Source organism: Trachemys scripta, chromosome 9, assembly GCF_013100865.1.
Source record: "Trachemys scripta elegans isolate TJP31775 chromosome 9, CAS_Tse_1.0, whole genome shotgun sequence".
Lineage (NCBI taxonomy): Eukaryota > Metazoa > Chordata > Testudines > Emydidae > Trachemys > Trachemys scripta.
The window spans coordinates 76,191,560-76,212,146 of record NC_048306.1 but is presented as its reverse complement, the minus strand read 5'-3'; the positions used below and the strand labels follow the sequence as shown (position 1 = coordinate 76,212,146).

The following is a 20,587-nucleotide window of genomic DNA, read 5'->3' as shown; positions in this document are numbered from 1 at the left end:
CTCTTCCCTGTAAAAATAATAATAATGATGATGATAAAATAAATCTCTCTCTCAACTCAACCCCTCTCAGATGTTTGAAATGTGATAGCCAGGGCCTGCAGGTCTAGCAGTCACTCTGCTGGGTATCCGCTGTTGCTAAATTGCATCTTTTGAGGTTTGTAAATGCACAGGATTTTATTTCAGAAGCAGCAATGGGCATAAAAAACCCCATTTCGATGTACCTTATAGCTTATGTACATTTTGGTTAGCACAAAACCCCATGCTATCATCAGGCCACATCCTTTTCTTGTTGCTTGACAAATACACTTATTACTTAATTGTTTAGCCTAAAAATACTCCTGCTTTGTAATTTTTTTTTTGTAAATAAAACAAAAATACTGTTATAACATTTAAACTTTTATTTGAAAACCAAACAAGTGAACTGAATTAAAAAAAAAAAACCCTGTTGAAATAAACATTTTCTGACTTAGTCTATCTTTTAATATTCCTCCCCTTCTTCAGCTTCTGCTTCCACAGAATCTACACCCACTTCTTCATAATCTTTCTCAAGCGCAGCCAAATCTTCCCGGGCTTCAGAAAATTCTCCTTCCTCCATCCCTTCTCCAACATACCAGTGTACAAAGGCACGCTTAGCATACATCAAATCAAATTTATGGTCAAGACGAGCCCAGGCTTCTGCAATAGCAGTTGTATTACTCAACATACACACAGCACGCTGCACCTTGGCCAAGTCGCCTCCTGGCACTACAGTGGGAGGTTGGTAGTTAATGCCCACCTTTGAGGGAAAAAAACAGCAACCTTAAATTAGTATTTCAAAGTGTCCATTTCTTCTATTTTTCTCATAGTTTATTTAGCAAACTAAGACATGCTGACAATACTGTGCAAGAGGGATTACCATTCTCTATGCTGGTACAATATTGCCAACTCTAAATGTTCAAAAATCCTAAATCCAGCTCCTGAAAATCATGGCATTGGCTTAAAAAAAAAAAAATCAAACTGTTGAGTTATTTTTATCTGCCTCCTGTTTTGAGACTTTAGTGTGCACTTGCTTCATATTTTTGAGCTAGTCTCTGAAACCATAAGGGCTAGACATTTTTTTAAAATGAAAGTGGAAATTCTCATGCAATATCATGATTTCAGCAGCTGAAGTTTTAAGAAAAACACTAAACACAACCTCATTTTCAGTTGGCAACAATATGTCATCACAAATAACTTCTCAGCTTCTGACAACCTGTATGTGTATTTTTAGCATAATACCTAATTTTGTCCACAGCCCTGATTCTGCCCCCCTTGTTCATGCTGAGTAAGGGTCACACCATTTGACTCTTATTTAATGCTAAATGAGTAAATTAATTTAACCAGTAGGGTTCTTTTGAGAACTCAGTCTATCTTCTTACTCTGTGATAACTATAAGATGTCACTACTGTTTACTGATTAGCCTGCAGTGTTAGCACAGCGATGAGTGAAAAAGCTAGTTTATACTGTTTTATGCTTCATCAACGGAATCAACTAAACCCCAATTACAGGGCCAAATTTCTATTACATGTGTGTAACACCACTGAGGAAAACGGGGTTGGGTCAAGGTCAAGTAAGGCTAGTTTGGTCAGCAGACTCTTTTCTATAGGTGATGCTGCATAAGCCAGAAAGAATACCTTCCTTTTCAAATGCCAGGTTCAATTTGCAGGGTTTTGGAGAGGACACCAGGGCAGACCCTGTGGGGAAGACTACTAACAGAGGCTGGGGAGGACCAAGGAGACTTCTGAAGTCGGGTGGATTGAGAGACTATTGAACCCTGAAAAGGGCTGAAGGCTCTTTTTGTATTTGGGCTTCCGTGCCCTGCAATGCATGGACACTTGATTTGGCTTGACAGCTAAATATTCATCCACCAGGTGCTAGGTGTGAACCACTAGCGAGCTGACCTGGGTAAGGGAGTAAACCAAGAGATGGCTTGAGAACCTGATGCTGACCTGCGTAAGGAACCATGTTACAATTTCATAATCTGCTTCCCCTAAAGACATTTTTTTTTAAATCTCTTTGATAGTTGAAATGTTAAAGTAGATAAATTCTCAGAGCAAGATTTTTATTAATAGCCATACTTTTATTAGGCTACGTCACCATCCAGGCACCTGAATAAATAACCTGATTTTCAAAAATCCTGAGTACCAAGAAGTTCTTAATTAATTTAATGAGCCTTGTTCTGATTTTTCAGAGTGCTGACACACTACATGTATTTAGGAACCAAAAATATAGATTTAGAAGCCCAATTTTTGGAGGAATGGGGGTCAGGAAATCTTGGCCTAATAGCAATAGCCAGGCCACAGTGTACTTAAGTAATTTGTGCACTATCAGGAGGATGAAGTCAACCGCCATAATCATCCGGAACTGTGTACCAATAATCCACTAAAAAGACACTTCTGGTTTATGGCAATAGACAAAGTGTTTCTGAAGCATTATTTAGAGTAAGTAGTATGTGAGGGGCAGGCGATGTTACTTGTTCAGCTGGTACTGGTTAATTTACAGTTCTTAATATCTTGAATGGCAAAGTTTTTAAACCCCCGTGAAAAAGAAAAGTGGATCAAAATCCTGTATTTGCATTCACTGGTACAAAATACACAGGCACTCATTCTCCTATTGCAGTGGTTCTCAACCAGGGGTCTGGAGCCCCCTAGGGGGCCTTGAGCAGGTTTCAGGGGGTCCGCCAAGCAGGGCCAGAATTAGACTCGCTGGGGCACAGGGCAGAAAGCAGAAGTCCCATTGCCTGGGGCCCTCAGCCCCACAACACGAGGCTGAAGCCAAAGCAATGTAGCTTTGTGGGGGCCCTTGTGGTATGGGGCCCCAGGCAACTGCCCTGCTTGCTACCCCCTAACACCAGCCTTGGCTTTTGTATGCAGAAAAGCAGTTGTGGCACAGGTGGGCCATGGAGTTTTTATTGGCGGGGGGGGGGGGGGGGGGGGGAGAAAGAGAGAGAAACTCAGAACAAAAATGTTTTAGAACCCCTGTTCTATTATATATTCCTTTAAAAACTTGGATCTAAGAATGTTAATCCCTCCAATTAGCTTAGTTATGCAATTTGCATTTGTGTTGAAAATGCACTTGAGTGCATTAGTTAAAGATGGCCACATTCCTAGGTAATTCCACTTAGATAAGTACAGTATTAGTAGGTTATGACTTAAAAAAACCCTGTAAAAATATAGTTCTGATCACAAATTTAAATTATGAAAGCAGCTACTCATTTTTGCAGGCTTTACTCATGCATATTTAAAATGTAACCTGACATATGAATAGTACAACAATGTGCACACTACTGCATTATAGTATGAAAACTACCTTCAAATGTTTGACTGACAATTCCTAAACTAAGCAATGTGACAAGTTTCTAAATACCTTGAATCCAGTTGGACACCAATCCACAAACTGAATGGTTCGCTTAGTCTTGATAGTGGCAATGGCTGCGTTAACATCTTTGGGAACAACATCACCCCTGTATAACATACAGCAGGCCATGTACTTGCCATGGCGAGGGTCACATTTTACCATCTGGTTGGCTGGCTCAAAACAAGCATTGGTAATTTCAGCCACAGACAATTGCTCATGGTATGCTTTTTCAGCAGAGATGACAGGCGCATATGTTGCCAGTGGGAAATGGATTCGTGGGTATGGGACAAGATTGGTCTGGAACTCAGTCAGATCTACATTGAGGGCTCCATCAAAACGCAGTGAAGCTGTGATGGATGAGACAATTTGCCCAATGAGTCGATTTAGGTTGGTATAAGTAGGACGCTCAATGTCTAGATTGCGACGACATATGTCATAAATGGCTTCATTGTCTACCATGAAGGCACAGTCAGAATGCTCCAATGTTGTGTGCGTAGTTAGGATGGAGTTGTAGGGTTCCACTACAGCAGTAGAAACCTGTGGTGCTGGGTAAATGGCAAACTCTAGTTTGGACTTTTTGCCATAATCAACAGAAAGCCTTTCCATGAGTAGAGATGCAAATCCAGAGCCAGTGCCTCCTCCAAAACTATGGAAGATGAGGAATCCTTGCAGCCCTGTGCACAGATCAGCCTAAAGGAGAAAAAAAAAAAAAAAAGGCCACACAAAAGTGGGAAGGAACGGTCATTGAGGTCAAAGGACTTGATTGAGATTAGCACCAGTGTAAATGAAAACAGATTATGGCCCACAGCTGTGTGAGTGTAAATGGATTCTATTCTATCTTGCATGTATCAACACAATTAAGCCAATCCCAAACGCAAGGCCAAATTCTGCTCTTAGTTACATTTGTGCAGCTTTACTGAAAACAAAGGGATTTTACAGGTATAAATGGGGCAAAAGATAGCCAGTATAGACTTTTTTTGTGATGGTTTGCTGATGTATAAGTAACAAAGAACCCAATTTAACTGTCCTGGCAGAAGCTGCAGAATTGGTAGTTAGAAAAAGGTGTTTTATTTACATGTAAATTAAGCAAATTTGAAATAGATGCATGCTGAGAAAAACTTGAACCCTATTATGTCAATTTGAATCACTTTTCAAAACCAAACTGCATTTTTAGGGCGCAAATATACTTCTAGTATAGTCAAAAGCAAAACTCTAGTTGATATAAATACGAGCAAGATTATTTTATTACAGTTGCACATAAAAGTATTGCTACAGTTAGACTGTCACCGTGTTTGTAAACTGGCTTAAAAATTCACACCTAACAAAATCTTGGTTTTAGCATTCATGCAATTACTTTCATTTTGAATTGAACCATGCCTTCATATGCATGCCTCGCAATACAATTTCAGTAAGTTAAAATTAGAGAACTACTTTTAAATACCTAGATTTTAAATTAAGTCATTCTTAAGTAGTTCTAAGATTTTAATATGTTGAAATTGTATTGCAAGACATGTGATAGGAAGACAGTTCAATTCAAGAGAGTTGTGACTGCACATCAATGCAATGAAATTGTATTGCTGGCTTACTGTGCTTAAAAAATGTTAACTCACCTTGCTGAGAATATCACTTCACACAACAGCTTTTCAGGTTCTGGGAATTTATGTTCAATGTTTGGCTCATATTGGATTGGGCATCTATTTACCACTGGAAAAGATTACAGGTAAAATTTTCAAAAGCACCTGAATGACTTAGGAACCCAAGTCCCATTTTCAAAAGAGATGACAAACTCTCTCTTTTGAAAATGGGACTTGGGTTCCTAAGTCATTTACATGCTTTTGAAAATTATACCCTAAAAGTATTCATGATGCCAGGAGCAGAGTACAAGTACCATCTACAAAAATTTCAGAGTAGAGATCACTAACAGATGTTACTGGGTTCTCATAAAAAAAATACTGTATTTCATATCCATTTGTCTGTGTTTAAGTAATATTGATGAAAAATGTTCAGCCAATAAAATTTGAGTCAAAGAAAGGAATCACAGAACATAAACTCTGTAACTAGAAAGCATTGGGTGTACAAGAAACACACCAGAACCTTCAGTTTTATGTATGTATTTACATAACCTTCAGTTTCACAATTATGTATGGCAAGAGATAGATTTGATGCAAATATTTTAAATACTGATCTTGCTCTTTGAACTCCTACCAGCTTGCGAATGCGATCTAGCACTAGATCAACAATCTCTTTTCCAATGGTGTAATGGCCTCTGGCATAATTATTAGCCGCATCCTCTTTCCCAGTAATGAGTTGTTCAGGATGGAATAGTTGCCTGTAAGTGCCTGTACGTACTTCATCTACAAAAATACAAAATATTCAGATGTAAATTTGGTCTGTTCCATTCTCTATCGATAATTTTGGCATGCTACCTCAGCACTACATCTTACTTGACATTTATGTAGGTGCACCAGGGGCGGGGAATGGGGGGACATAAAGAGCCTCCCCTTCTATAAACACATACATACATACACACCTCTTGTGTAAAGACCTAACAATTTCAGTCCCTTTGCTCAGGAGACAATGATGTACCTACAAAGAGCTGGTTGTGGCTGATGTTCCCTGTGACCACCAGGGAAAACTGGGACCTACCCTTGGAGCCATCGCATGCCTTTAGATTGCTGTTAGAGACTACGCTGATAGAGACTAAGGTCTGGTCTATACTACCCGCCTGAATCGGCGGGTAGAAATCGACTTCTCGGGGATCGATTTATCGCGTCCTGTTGGGACGCGACAATCGATCCCCGAATCGGCACTCTAACTCCACCAGCGGAGGTGGTAGTAAGCGCCGCCGACAAAAAGCTGCAGAAGTCGATTTTGCCGCCGTCCTCACAACGGGGTAAGTCGGCTGCGATATGTCGAATTCAGCTACGCTATTCACGTAGCTGAATTTGCGTATCTTAAATCGACTCCCCGCTGTAGTGTAGATGTACCCTGAGTTGAACTTTGCCTGCAGCTCAGCATAGACGTCAAATGGACAAAAAAAGATGCTATTAACATGAATGGGAGATACAAAGCCAAATTTTCCTCAACTGCAAACTCTGATACACCTACTTTGTACTTCCACTCAGACACACAGCTCCATATTCTAATGAGAAAAAAATCTCACACTTTACTTCAGTTTGTTTGAAGAGTTTTAAGAATAGGAGGTTTTTTATTAATTTGTAAGTGGCTCAAACAGTATGTAATGGTTTGAGAGAGCATGCAGGACAATAGTTATGCTAAGCGATTGAGTCGGTTAGATATACATTAAACCATGGAAATACAATGCTGTGACAACAGTAAAACAATTTAAAAAAAAATCACATTATTTTAAAGGATGGAAGTAATTTGGGTAAGGGGAAAAGATTTTTATATTTCTTCTTCTTTAAGTGATAATCTTAGAAGGTTCATAGAAGCAAGGGGATCCAAAACTGGTAATTATATTTGCTCCTATATTTGTCTCACTACTTGTGCATCTGCCTCTCATCCAGGCCACTGTACTTAATCTTCATAACTGAGGAAGGCAAACTGGGATTCCTATAACAGCTCCCAATGCTATATTTCAGTCTGATTTTAAAAGCAACATATTACTACTGCATTGATGCTGGGTAGGGCACCATGGAAGAGCTAAGAAGTGGTGATTTCCATCTTATGGCAAGGAGAAACAGCAGCAGTGACATTTCAAAAGGAAATCAATGCTTCCTGTATCAGTAAAGCTCTAAGGAGCTGCTTTTTCAAAGGATGTGTTCCATAAAGATCTTTAAAAATATTTTTTCATTGGAAAAAAAAAAATTAGGAAGCCAAGTTCAAGAGAAATAACCCAGATGAGGATGTGCTTCCCAGGAGGCTGAAGGCATTGGGTCCTAACATTCCTGTGACACACAAGTTCTACCTATTTAGCCATTAACGGTGTTCGACCCTAATCAAGTCACTTCCCCTTTCTATGCCTTATATGAGGAGTGGGAAAACTATGGCCCGGAGACCGGATCCGGCCCGCCAGCCGTTTTAATCTGGCCCTTGAGCTCCCGCTGGGGAGCAGGGTCGGGGGCCACTCCACGCGGCTCCTGGAAGCAGCGGCCAATGGGAGCTGCAGGGGTGGCACTTGGGGAGGGGGCAGTGTGCAAAGCGGAGCCCCCCTAGCTGCCCCTATGCAGAGAACCTGGAGCAGGGCCATGCTGCTGCTTCTGGGAGCCGCTTGAGGTAAGCGCTGCCTGGAGCCTGCACCCCTGATCCCCATCCCGCCCTCCAAACCCCTCGATCCCAGCCTGCAGCATCCTCCTGCACCCCAAACACCTCATCCTCAGCCCCACCCCAGAGCCCGCACCCCATCCCACACCCCAACCATGATCCCCCTCCCACCCTCCAAACCCCCCAGTCCTTGCCCAGAGCCCCCTCCTACACCCAAACTCCTCATCCACATCCCACCCCAGAGCCTGCACCCACAGCTGGAACTCTTACCCTCCCCACACCCCATTCCCCCACCCCGAGCCCCCTCCTGCAACCTGAACTCATTATTTTTGGCCCCATCCCAGGGCCCTCAGCCCCTCCCACACCCCAACCCCAATTTTCTGAGCATTCATGGCCCACCACAAAATTTCTATTCCCAGATGTGGCCCTCAGGCCAAAATGTTTGCCCACCCCTGCCTTAGATGGAAAGCCTTCTATAAAATGGAGATTACACTACTTACCCACTTTGGTAAAGTTACCTGAAATCCTCAAATGAAACATGCGTTAGAAATACAAACTGTTTCTATTTCAAGTTACAATCTGGTCTGCTAATTGGTCCATTAGCCACTATAGCAGCGGTCACCAACCGGTCAATCGCGATCTCCGCCGGCAAAGCTGGGCTGCCACTAGGACAGGCTCCCTGCCTGCCCTGGCCCTATGCCACTCCCAGAAGTGGTCAGCACAGTACCGTGGGTGGAGAGGTCTCCCTCCACACACTGCTCCTGCCTGCAAGCACCGTCCCTACAGCTCCCATTGGCCAGGAACTGGGAGCTGTGGCCACTGGGAGCTGCGGGGGTGGTGCTTGCAGAGAGGGGCAGCACGCGAGGAGCCTCATGCCACCCGGCACGTTGGCCCCTTCCCAAGCGTGGGGTGGGGCCAGGGTAGGCAAGGAGCCTGCCTTAGCGGGAGCCACGCTGCGCCACCAACTGGGAGTTGCCGGAGGTAAGTGCTGCCCAGTGGGAGGCCGCTCCCCAACCAGCCCTGTTCCCCCTCCCAGAGCCAGCACCCCAAACCAGGCCTGAGCCCCCTCCTGGATCCAGCACCCCATATCCCCTCATGCACCCCAAACCCCAGCCCTGACCCCCTCCCAGAGCCAGCACCCCACCCTGCACCCCAACACTTTGCCCCAGCCCTGACCCCCCCCTCCCAGAGCCAGCACCCTGTACCGCCTCCCGCAGCCCAACCCCCTTTACTCCCTCCTGCACCCAAACTCACTCCGAGCCCACACACTGCACCCCGTCCTGCACCCCAACACTCTGCCCCAGCCTGGAGCCCCCTCCTGCACCCAAACTCCCTTCCAGAGCTTGCACCTCTCACCCACTCCTGCACCCCCTAACCCAGGCTCAGCCCAGAGCCACCTCCCACACTGCGAACCCCTCAGCCCAGAGCCCGCACCCCCTCCCAAACCCCTACCTCAGCCCGGTGAAAGTAAGTAAGTGGAGTGAGTGGGACGGGGCAGATCCTGGGTTGCCCTTAAATTCAAAAAGTGATCTTGGGTGTAAAAAGGTTGGAGACCACTGCACTGTAGTAATCACCTTCAGATAAACAAGATATCATTTACATGCTCCTCATATGCCACCAGTGCACTTCAAATGACCTTATTCATGAAAGGTCTTTACCAACTGTGTATCTTCCCAGTTATGTTTGAGACAAAATAAACTGCAAACACTCATTGCAGCAAAAGCATTTTAGGACATATGGTTTCTAAAAAATACAGAAGAACAGCATTTCAAACATGTTTTTTTTACTACATGAGTTGGAAGTACTTTAACGGTCAGTCAATAAAATTTCCAGTACAATACCTGCCCCTGAACCCCCAACCAATATTTTGTGGATTTTCTATTTTCCTTTTTTTGAAGTGTGTTTTATTATCTTTGCTATCCACCCAAAAGGGAAAACATTTCAGCCTCCTTTAAATACAATAGTCTTATTAACTTAACAGTAAAAATATGTAGACAGAAATGTATTTTTAAGTTTACAGTGTCCATTTAAGACTATCACAATCTAAAAGGTGGCCTGTTCCCATTTCATTTGAAAAACTAAATGGAAAAACAAATTATAGTGAAGTATTCTTAAGTAAGAGATCTCTTAACTTCATACTGTATACATACCAACCACAGTTGGTTCGAGGTCCACAAATACAGCTCTGGGCACATGTTTACCAGCCCCTGTCTCACTGAAGAAAGTATTGAATGAATCATCTCCACCTCCAATGGTTTTGTCACTGGGCATCTGACCATCAGGCTGGATTCCATGTTCAAGACAATATAATTCCCAACATGCATTGCCAATCTGAACACCAGCCTGACCAACATGGATAGAGATACATTCACGCTGTAAAGGAGGACAAAACGGGGAACAAACAGATTCATTTCATAGAATCTAGGCCCAGAAGGAACCACTGTGATCACCTAAACTGACCTCCAGTACAGCACAGGCTAAAGACCTTCCCCAAAATAATTCCCAAAATATATATTTTAGAAAAAAACATCCAATCTTGATATTAAAATTGTCAGTGATGGAGAATCCACCATGAATCTTGATAAATTGTTCCAACGGTTAAATAATAAAGTACTGTGCAAAATTTCCTCCATCTTCCAGTTTTAACCCTTATGAATGAAATTAGTTGTACAAGTATTATATTATCTCATCTTTCCCTTCCAGCATGCTGCATACATATTATCGTTGATAAGTGTTCCTGTTAGCTTCCTTTACACCTTTCTTTAATTTGCATGTTATTTTTCATTGAATAATATTATATACTCAGGGCAGAAATGTCTATATTAATGATCCCCAAAACCTCCAATCTCTTGTCTAATGATGCATTAGATAAAGGGTATCAGAATCTACCCAACAAGTTATCCTTTCTTAGCTTAATCAAAAAAGCAAGAGGGTCCTGTGGCACCTTTAAGACTAACAGAAGTACTGGGAGCATAAGGTTTTGTGGGTAAGAACCTCACTTCTTCAAAAAGAAGAACAGGAGTACTTGTGGCACCTTAGAGACTAACAAATTTATTAGAGCATAAGCTTTCGTGGACTACAGCCCACTTCTAGTCCACGAAAGCTTATGCTCTAATAAATTTGTTAGTCTCTAAGGTGCCACAAGTACTCCTGTTCTTCTTTTTGCGGATACAGACTAACACGGCTGTAACTCTGAAACCTGTCACTTCTTCAGATGCAAGTAATGGGAAATTTCCAGAGGCAGGTATAAATCAGTATGGAGATAACGAGGTTAGTTCAATCAGGGAGGGTGAGGTGCTCTAACACTAAATCTACTTCTGGTCATCTGCCTGGCAATTCTTTATTCTGTGGCTCCACTATTGGATCCTTTGAGGGTCCAGAACCAAATCTCCTAATCTGCCTTTAACTTTCCCTGCTGAATCTAAACAGACCTCAAGTACGTTTACCACTACTTGTTCAGCAATATTCCCCCCTCCCCACCGGGCAGCAAATCTCCTTCTCTTACTCTATCTAGAAATAAGAACAGAAGTACTTGTGGCACCTTAGAGACTAACAAATTAATTAGAGCATAAGCTTTCATGGGCTACAGCCCACTTCTTCGGATGCATATCTAGAAATGTCATCCTTCAGCTCCCTGAATGTCACTTTACCTGCTCAGGAGCACCCTTTAATCCTACAATTATCATCCCATAACTCACTTCTGTACCACACACCCATGCACCTTTAAATCAGCCTCCTCCATCAGCTAAATGGCCCCCGGACCCTGTATCAGGGAGTAAATATGTTGGGGGAGGGAGAAAAAATGGGCTCCATTGTGCCTGCACCCCCTCTTCTCCACCTGGTCGCACCATAGCTTCCTTGTCTCTTCAAATTCTCCTGGATTTCACCCCAGTTGCCACCTCATTCACTCCGGATCCCTTATCTCCCCGAGAACTTTCATGCTCAAGTGCTCCCCTCACCATTCTATTCCAGGCCCCTTTTCAACACCACTGGCCCAGCTTCAAGTCCTCGCGACCTCTGCCCTAATGGCTCCCCACCATGGCGCGAAAAACTCCATCTCAAAAGATCGAATCTGCTCCAGGACTGTGCCCGCCAACCGCCTCTAGGCCACACGTGGTACAACCCCATTGGCTGCCAGGCAGACTCCCACCCCCCGATTGGCTGCGCGCGCGCTCCTTTCCACATAGGGAAAAGGGGGCACTTTCCCGGAGCACAGAATACTGGGGCATGGTTGGCGCGCAAATATCCGCGCGCGCGCTTTCCCCTCCGCAGCCTCCCCATGTGCTCCCCTTCGGCCTCAATCCTCCCTTGCCACGCTGCAGCGCGCTACACAACCCAGACTCCCTGTCCACCTCTGCCTGGGCGAGGGGCCAACCACCAAAGGCCAACAAACTCCCCTCGCGGCTGCGTACGCTGCTACAGTTCCACTGACTGCCCACGTTCCCCCGATTTCCACCTCACTTTCCGCTCAAGCGCTTCACGGCCGCGGAAGCTGCTCCCCTTCCCATTCTCGCTCTACCTAACGGCCGCCGCGGCTCCCTCACCGCAGCGCATCCCCTCAACCCCGCCTGCAGCTCCCTCCAATCTGCTGCCTGGTTTCCTTCCCCCAGCGTCACCCTATAGTTCAAACCCCGCGTCCCTGCGGCTCCCGCTCCCCACCATGGTGCCTCGTGAACGGGGGAACGCCTCAAAACCGCGAGTCTACGTCCGCCTCTGCCTGCTAGACGCGCCAACTGTGAACAGCTAACCGCCGCTGCCCCTCGCCTCGCGCTTTCTGTCTCCACGCGGTATCACCCCATTGGTTGGCGGCCAGCCTCTCGCGCTCCGCCCCCTACCCATTCATTGGCTGGGCGCGTTCCTCTGCCACGAGGGGCTGAGACAGTTGGTGGCATGTCACAGAATGAACGTTGGCCCAAACGTGATGAGTTTTTTTTTTTAAATACAACAATCCTGTGTTGTGTTTTTGGTCTTTCCCTTTTGCTTCTCGAAGAGCCCTTGCCCGCTCTAATTAGATCTGCGCACTGTCCCACGTGTGCTGGTTAGGTGTATTAATCCTGCCCCCCCATCTGTTCAGCTGCCCCCCCTTCCCATTCCACTCAGTTCAGCCTCTCTGTGCTCCCATCACTTCACTCCCTCTCAGTTCTGACCCCTCTGCTACCCCCTCAATTCAGCCTTCCCCCAGCCTCACCTCTGGAGTTCTTCAGCCCCCTCTCCCAGACCTGGGGTCCGCAGCAAGGTCCCATCTCCACTTTCCCAGGCTGGGAGGGGCTTCTCCAGTAGAAGCGCTTCACCCCCTCTGGTTCTCCCCAGGCTGGGTGCTGCAGGGGTGACAGCCTGTCAGTTTTTCTCATAGGAAGGGAGGAAGGAGTGAAATTGTGCTGAGCTGCAGGTCCCTTTACTCACTCCTCTCCCCAACCCTCCTGTGAGAGTGGCCAGTGGAGGGGAGAGACTCAGCCAGCTTCTAGCGTGGCTGAACTTTGCCAGAAGTGCTCTGAGACGCTCTGACATCCAACCACTCTCCCCAAAATGGCAAGAGTTGGCAATAGTGTGACCTTGCAGGCCTTGGGCTCTAGGAGGCGCCATCAGCAAACTGTAATGGCCACTTTCCCTTTCTGTGTAACAATAGCCTCTCTTCACCTTGTTGCCGGCACAGGGGCCCGAGGACAGCAACAGTGGGGTTCGGTGCCCGGAGTGCTTCACGCCAATAAACATACCGGGGTGGAGAAACAATCAAAGTTTATTTGAGATCTCAAAGTGGTGCAAGGAGACAACCTCACTCTATAATAGCCGCTTTCAAGTTTTCTGTAATGGTGACATTTCCCTTCCCCAAGGGAGGTTTCCCACAGTTCTCACACTAATGGCTGAAGCCTATAGGAACAGGGTAGTATACCTTTAAATAGCTGTGAACCTTCTACTGGCACTAACTGTACTCTGTATTTCAAAAGTTACTGGAAGGTTGCCAAGGAGCACATTACTTAAACACATAACTAGGCCTTGCATGTTTGTATAGAGTTAATAAACAGGGTTATTTGGAACCTATCTGTGTGCCTGTGGTTTCCTCATATTGTTGTGTAAAGAGCAAAGACAACAGAAAGGTTTCTGCCCTCTCTTTGTAATAGCAACTTTCAGCTTGAAGGCTACTAGGTAGGGAAAAGATATCCATCCTTTTGTTGCCGGCACAGAGTGCCCGAGGACAGCAACAGCGGGGTCCGTTGCCCGGTGTGCTTCGCGCCAATGAACACACCAGGGTGGAGAAGCAAACAAAGTTTATTTGAGATCTCAAAGTGGAGCAAGGAGATAAGCACGTCTCAAATCAAGCACACCAACATAAGCGGCCTTTATCCTTTATACATTTTGCAGCTAAACCGTTCCCTTCTTTCCCCGCCCTTTCTCTCCCCCCCTCCTCCATTCCCACCTCTGCCCCTTTCTCCCTCTGGTTACATTACACGACCTTGGCTGTGCAGCTTGTTCTCACTGTTTCTTTCTGCAAGTAATCTTGTCCTTTAGCTAGAAGCATGTAGGTTTCCCTTATCACTACTGCTTCCCAGTTGCTGGCCTGTGAGGTTAGTGAAGTTTAACATGCAGGGGCTTTGATTCACTTTGTCCTAGAGCAGGGGGGCTTCATCGACTCTCGGGTCTTCCAACCCCCCCGAGTTACCTAGGGTGATGCCTAGTGACACCAACACTTTGACCCAAACTTATAGCCTCCCTTAAAGCACTGTTTCACCACATGAATGGCATAGTGGAATTAAGTCAGTTATATCGTAATGAATACAGAGGTGAATCAGGCAGGGAGTTTAAGAATTAAGCTAACGTAACTTGCATGCCTAAGGAACAGAAGAGAGGAATGTAGCAATATAAAAACATTACACATAAAATAAACCCTTGTTTGGGCCTAAAGTACTCTACAGTGCCCCTTTTCATCATACATATTTATTTACCTTATAAAAGCACCCATCACAAAAATACTTGTTAACTACTGTCAATATTGGAAGTCATCCACCATTAACTATATATCTTCAACACAATAAGCAACCTCAGACAGAAATACCTGAGAAAATAGATGGTCCTTTCACTGTGTTCTGAAGATCAATAGTCTTTGGCTCATTTGACCAGTTGATGAAGTGAGTTCTATAGTCAGGGAACCTCCACTGAGAATACCTTGCCACCAGATTATCAAATCTAGCAGTAGTCAGCAAAAGTGTCTCAGTTGAATGGCACATGGGTGGAGAGGAGATTAGGTAGTCAGGATCACAAATTTGGTTAATAAAGGTAACTGTGTTGATATAATAGACTTATGTAAGGCGTTTGACTTATTCCCACATGACATTATAATATAAAAAATTAGCACTATACAAAATCAATATGGTCCATCTTAAATGGATTAAAAACTGATTGATAGATCACAAAAAGTAATTGTAAATGGGGACTCAACATCCATTCGGGGTGTTTCCAGTGGGGTCCCGCAGGGATCTGTTCTTGATCCTATGCTATTCAATATCTTTATCAATGACTTGGAAGAAAATATAAAATCATTGCTGGTAAAATGTGTAGATGAAACAAACTGGTGAAGTGGTAAATAATGCTGGGGACAGGTCAGTGAGATGGACCAATCTGGAAAACTGAGAAAGGTGGGCTCATTTTTACAACATATGTTTTACAGCCAAATGCTACAATCATACATCTAGGAACAAAGAATGTAGGTCATGCTTACAAGATGGGGGGACTGTATCTTGGAATGCAGTGACACTGAAAAGGACTTGAGGGGGGTTGGATCATGACAGATAACCAACTGAACACAAGCACCTAGTATCTCGTTCAAAAGAATTCAGATCAAATACAGACTGTTATTAAAGTGTTTAGTTATTTGAATCAACTTTTATTCAAGATTGCAGAGGAAAGCAGAGTTGAAAATGTGAAATTTTAAATGGGTCCTTACTTTTTTTCTGTCATCACCTGATTTTTTCATCTGGATGATAATTCATTAACATCTTAATTCGGCTGGCACGGACCATAGTGGGAGTTTCTGTTGTGCAAGAATTTCAGGCTCCTAGTGTGACTATATATGGTAGAATGTGTTAGGAATAAACATTAGAGGGGAAAGCTCTTCTCATTTTGCTCAGAGCAACTAGAAAGTTCAAATGGCAAAAAGCATTGACTCAGAAAGACCAATGTGTTTTTTTGTTTTTAATGTCAACGTTTATTCAAAAGTGTTTCTTATGAATTTTCAGACTGCTGAGCTGAGCAAAAGAGGTGTTCTTCTACTTTAGTCTGCCTCTGAGTCTTGATCTCAGACGGTTACTGTGGGCAGCCAGTTCCGTTTGTCTCTGTCTGCAAAATGGGAAATGGTGTGTCTGGGCTTCAAGCAGAAAAGAAAAAAAAACTCACACACACCTACAAAACTTTACAAATAGTAGTTGTAGATTTCAGGGGTTGGAGCTTTTCTATTTTATTTTTTCATAAGATTTTCAACAATTAACAACAATTTATATTAAAGAAAGCTATACTCAGAATAATAACTAAAAAAATTGAAAGTTTAGCTACAAAGACTGATCTTGATTTTATTTTTCTAAAAGTGCAGTTCATCTCTGAAAAATGATGATGCAAAAATGGCATCTTTTTGCTGAATAGTACTACCAGATCTGCTTAAGTTAGTGATGAAAAGATTTAACTATTCTAAACTCCTATTGGTCATAAATACTCAGCACTGCTATGAATTTCTGAATAAATCTAGGCCACATTCTGCTTTCATCTACATGTCTGACTGAAGACATAATTTGAAGACAAGGGAGTTATATAAAAGTATGTTGGGTCAGCAAAATCTTTCTTATTGGTGATGACCAAGAATAACAAAGAAATAACCCAGCCTGACTTTCAGATCTTGCTCTGAAATTGTAGAGCTAGCAATTAGGAAAACTATATTTTTATTCATAAATAGAGCAAATCTGATCAGCAAAACATTCAGACACAATCCCATGATGCTATTTTTACTGCCAATTTTCTGAGGTAGACCACAATTTTTTTAATTTTAAAAATTAAATTGAATTCTCACTACAGATAGAACCACAATCCTTGCACATCTGTACATAGAGTTCTCTTAATCTCCTCAAGATGCTCCTCTGATTATGGACTTCTGCACCCTGCATACTTCCATCTGCATTTGAGGGACGGAGTGCAACCTGGACTCTCTGGCCAGTGGTATGAATATATGGATGTCCAGCCTGTCCTCTTTCTGGTGTTGGCAGGCTCTGAAAATTAAGATTCTCCCTGTAACTGTGAGAACAACCAAATATTTCCTTCCTTTGCCTGCTGAATCTGTGCACCTATCCCCCTTAAACCTAACAGGTATTGCTACCCTGGTGAGAAGTAAAAAAAAAATCATTTACTAACCAGAACCCTTCTGCAGTGGCTCTGACACCAGATGCAGTAGCTCTGATCAGTGGCCTTGGGTCAGAGATTGTCCTTCATGACTGCCAGAGGATTTTATTTATTTATTTAGCCTGAGAAACACTGGATTTCTTCAGTTTTGCTGCTCCTAGTTACAAAGAGCCTCCAGTATCTTTGCTACTTACATCAGTAACACTTAGGAAGGATCTTCTTGAAGCAAAAAAATAAATAAATGAATTTTCATACAGATGGTTCTCAATTTAATTTTCAAAATAAACAAAACTTTTTAAAGAAGGATCAATATTGTTCTATGACTGTAACTTTTAAAATGTTATGTTTTATTTTAAAAGAGTGCTAAATTATTTAAATTTAAATATAAGTTGTCAGATAATTACATAGTATGAAAGAGGAGTGATGGAACTCATGGGATTTCTCAGGGAATAAAGTGGATAGGGTGAAGAAAATTATAGAGTTAGAAATTATTTTCCATTCTTTTTTTAGTTGTCTGAAATTTGTGGAGTTGGTGGCCTCTTCTTACCTTCTTGTGAGTTTATTTCTGACGATTCAATTGTGTTCTACTGCCACAATTGTGAGTCCCCATTATCGTCCTGGAGAATGCAATTTGACTAATTTTTATAACTGTTTTCAAAAGAAAATGTCCAATACAGGCATTGAAAGCAGTAATTCAATCTGAAGGATGAAAATGAGCCCACAAGTGTTATGACATTGGAGAGTCATCCCAAGAAATTCAAAGAAGATATGGTTTTCTAATATATAATTAAAATAAAAATATGTATTAATTAAAAAAAATAAGAATACCCTATTGCTCACAAAAATCTTTAGCTGACAATTTGCTAAGTAACATGGCTGATGCAGGCAGAAATGACTCATAATATCCTCAAGAATATGAGTTTCTGAAACTGCAGCACTGAGAAAGACACATTTTGTCTCTGGGATCCACCACTGCAGAGAGGCTCTCCCGTCTGCCCCAATTACAAGTTACAATAGAGCCATTTGTGTGCAATAGAGCTCTTTGTACCTATTAGTTATAGTCATTCTCCTAGTATTGGCTAATACATCTTAGGTCAAACATATATGCATCCGATACAAGCATAAATATACACAGCTGCAGCATGCATGCAGTTAGTCAATACAACTGATCAACTGCCTATACAATTTTCTTTTAAAAGCAGCACAATTGTGCCCTTTTAGGGAAATCAATTTCTTTTCAAATTTGAAAAAAAACTGATTTACTCCAAGGACTAGAAACTTCTTATGTGAATACTCAGGAAGAGCAAATTGTTATGATGGGGTTAAAAGGTCATGAAAAATAAATTCCGTAACTGAAACACTGAAAGTCTCTTTGATTATAGCAGCATGATTCATATGCCTTTATAATATTCTTATAAAAGTTAAACAATGCAAAGGAAGGCAGTGAATTTCTTGTATGTATTGTTCTATATCTTTGCCTTAAGTATAAATATGCTAGATTACACCACAATTCCTTTTATATGGTGTTTCAATAAGAGCACTAGTCTCATTTTTTCACATGGACAATTCATGCCATAATTGCAAAAACATCCCATGCTGGTTTGAAAAGTTCTGATAAGGAAACATTCACAAATCCCAAACTAGTGTTGGTCCTGTTAGATATTCTGAAAATCGTCACTATAGGAAGCCAGGACCAGATAACTTATATTGGTCATGATGACTACATTTTGACTGGACTCTTAAGTTGTTGTTTTTTAATAAGCCAATTGCACAACTGCACACTCAAAATGCATGCCTAATTTGTGTGCACAGTTACCTCCGAAGATGGAGAAGACCTTCAGATAAACAGTTCTGCTTTTGATCCATCCCTAACAGTTTTTGTTTATTTTAGAAAGGGTAGATTTGGGGTGAATGAGTGATTTCAGTGGACACTTGTACTACAAGGATTCTTCTACTTTAGCAAGTTTATTTCTCCCATCTTGTTTTTGTTCTTTATTTTTACATTTTCTTTTTGTTTTGTTTCAAAGAAAAGAAAGATGTTCAGTTTTACAATGCTTACAATATTTTTCTATGTGCATATGCGCTCTAACACACATTTGCATGCATGCCCACATTCTGTCACTCCCCCCAAATACATGCATGCACACATACAAGATTACTGGGGTAATCTTACTTTAAAGCAATAAACTTACATTTTGTCAGAAATCTATTAGACAAGCTTTATCTGAGGAAACGACATTATTCTCTAGCATGAAGTTCAATCATCCAGCACTAGTCTGAGAGACAGAAAATGGTTTTGCTAAATCCCTGAAGTAAATTTTCTTGTGAAATTCTTTTGCAGCAAAGTAGTAACAGATGGCATCCAGACAGCAGTTGACATTGGCTAAACACATCGCCAGCTGAATGAAGAGGCTAATACTTTGTTTCACACTGCAGTCCACAATGATGTTCCGCTTTACCAGGAACTGTAGAAAGATCCCCAGATGGACTGGTGTGAAGCAAACCATGAACACGATGAGATTGGCTGCAATGATCCATACACTGGTAACTTGCTCAGCCTTCTTTTCTTGTCGGTTGTTATATTTTAGAAGAGTCTGGATGATCTTAACAGAACAATAAACCATCACAGTAAATGGGATGAGAAATCCAAAGATTTCAACAGAAAGGATGACTGACATGCTCCATGTCTGTTCTGACATATTGTGGAAGCAGCTGACCTTGTCACTGTTTTTAAAGTTATGTATGGGGATGCTGCCAAGCCAAACTATAACCCAAACGCAGCAGCATATCACGCCTGACCTCCTAGGTGATCGGAAAATCTTAGCTTTTAAAGGGTGCCTGATAGCAATATATCTGTCCAAGCTAATACAGGCAATGAGGAAAATACTTCCATACATATTGACAAAATAGAGAGATTCCATAAATGTGCACAAGACCCACTGCCCCTCTTGTATGGAGTAGTACATCTTGAAAGGAAGAGAGAAAAGAAGAAGAAGATCCATAAAAGCAAGGTTTATCATGTAGATTGATGATTCTGTCCATTTATTCCAAAAGCAGCAGAAAACCCATAGAGCTAGCAAATTGAGAATCAAACCAAGAATGAAAGTAGGTATGTAGATCGCCAGCTGGAGATATTTCATTATGGTATCAACATGCTCAAAGACGCATTCCTCGCTGAAGTTGCTGGCATTCATCTTCTAAAACATACAGAGAAGATTAAACAACACTATATTCCTATATTCCAAATAGATAACATATTAAAGGGTAAGTGTCACTTTCAAAAATGACTTAGGTGCCTAAGGGCTGGTCTGCACTGAAAACTTACATCAGCATAGCTACATCTATGAAGGGTTTGAAAAATTCACACCCCTGAGAGATGTAGCTATGCTGCCCTAACACCAGTGTAGACAGCACTAGGTTGACAAAAGAATTCTTATACCAACTTAGCTACTGCCTCTCAGGTTGGTGGATTAACTACAGTGACGGAAAAACCTCTCCCATCGCTGTAGTGTATATCTACACTGAAGCCCTATAGTGGTACAGTTGCAGCACTGCAGTGTGCTGCTGTAGCATATTAAATGCCCCAGTCTCATTAATGTTTGAAAATGGG

At 42.5% G+C, this 20,587-nt stretch overlaps 2 protein-coding genes across 3 annotated transcripts; both read right to left on the bottom strand.

The window, feature by feature from the left end:
* Positions 1 to 396: 396 nt before the first annotated feature.
* Positions 397 to 12,348, bottom strand: LOC117883331 (tubulin alpha-3 chain). 2 transcript variants are annotated; one of them, XM_034782562.1, is made up of 5 exons: positions 12,259 to 12,348; positions 9,750 to 9,972; positions 5,581 to 5,729; positions 3,385 to 4,065; positions 397 to 775 (listed from the first exon to the last, which is right to left on the bottom strand). In XM_034782562.1, the coding sequence occupies exons 1-5, from the start codon at positions 12,259 to 12,261 to the stop codon at positions 479 to 481; spliced, it is 1,353 nt and encodes a 450-aa protein (XP_034638453.1). In that variant the 5' UTR covers positions 12,262 to 12,348; the 3' UTR covers positions 397 to 478. The 2 variants fall into 2 exon arrangements, with proteins under 2 accessions (XP_034638453.1, XP_034638454.1); XM_034782563.1 differs by lacking the exon at positions 12,259 to 12,348 and adding an exon at positions 11,559 to 11,700.
* A 6,890-nt stretch (positions 12,349 to 19,238) lies between these two features.
* On the bottom strand, positions 19,239 to 20,171 carry LOC117882367 (G-protein coupled receptor 55-like). Its single transcript, XM_034780528.1, has one exon. The coding sequence runs from the start codon at positions 20,169 to 20,171 to the stop codon at positions 19,239 to 19,241; it is 933 nt and encodes a 310-aa protein (XP_034636419.1).
* Positions 20,172 to 20,587: the final 416 nt, after the last annotated feature.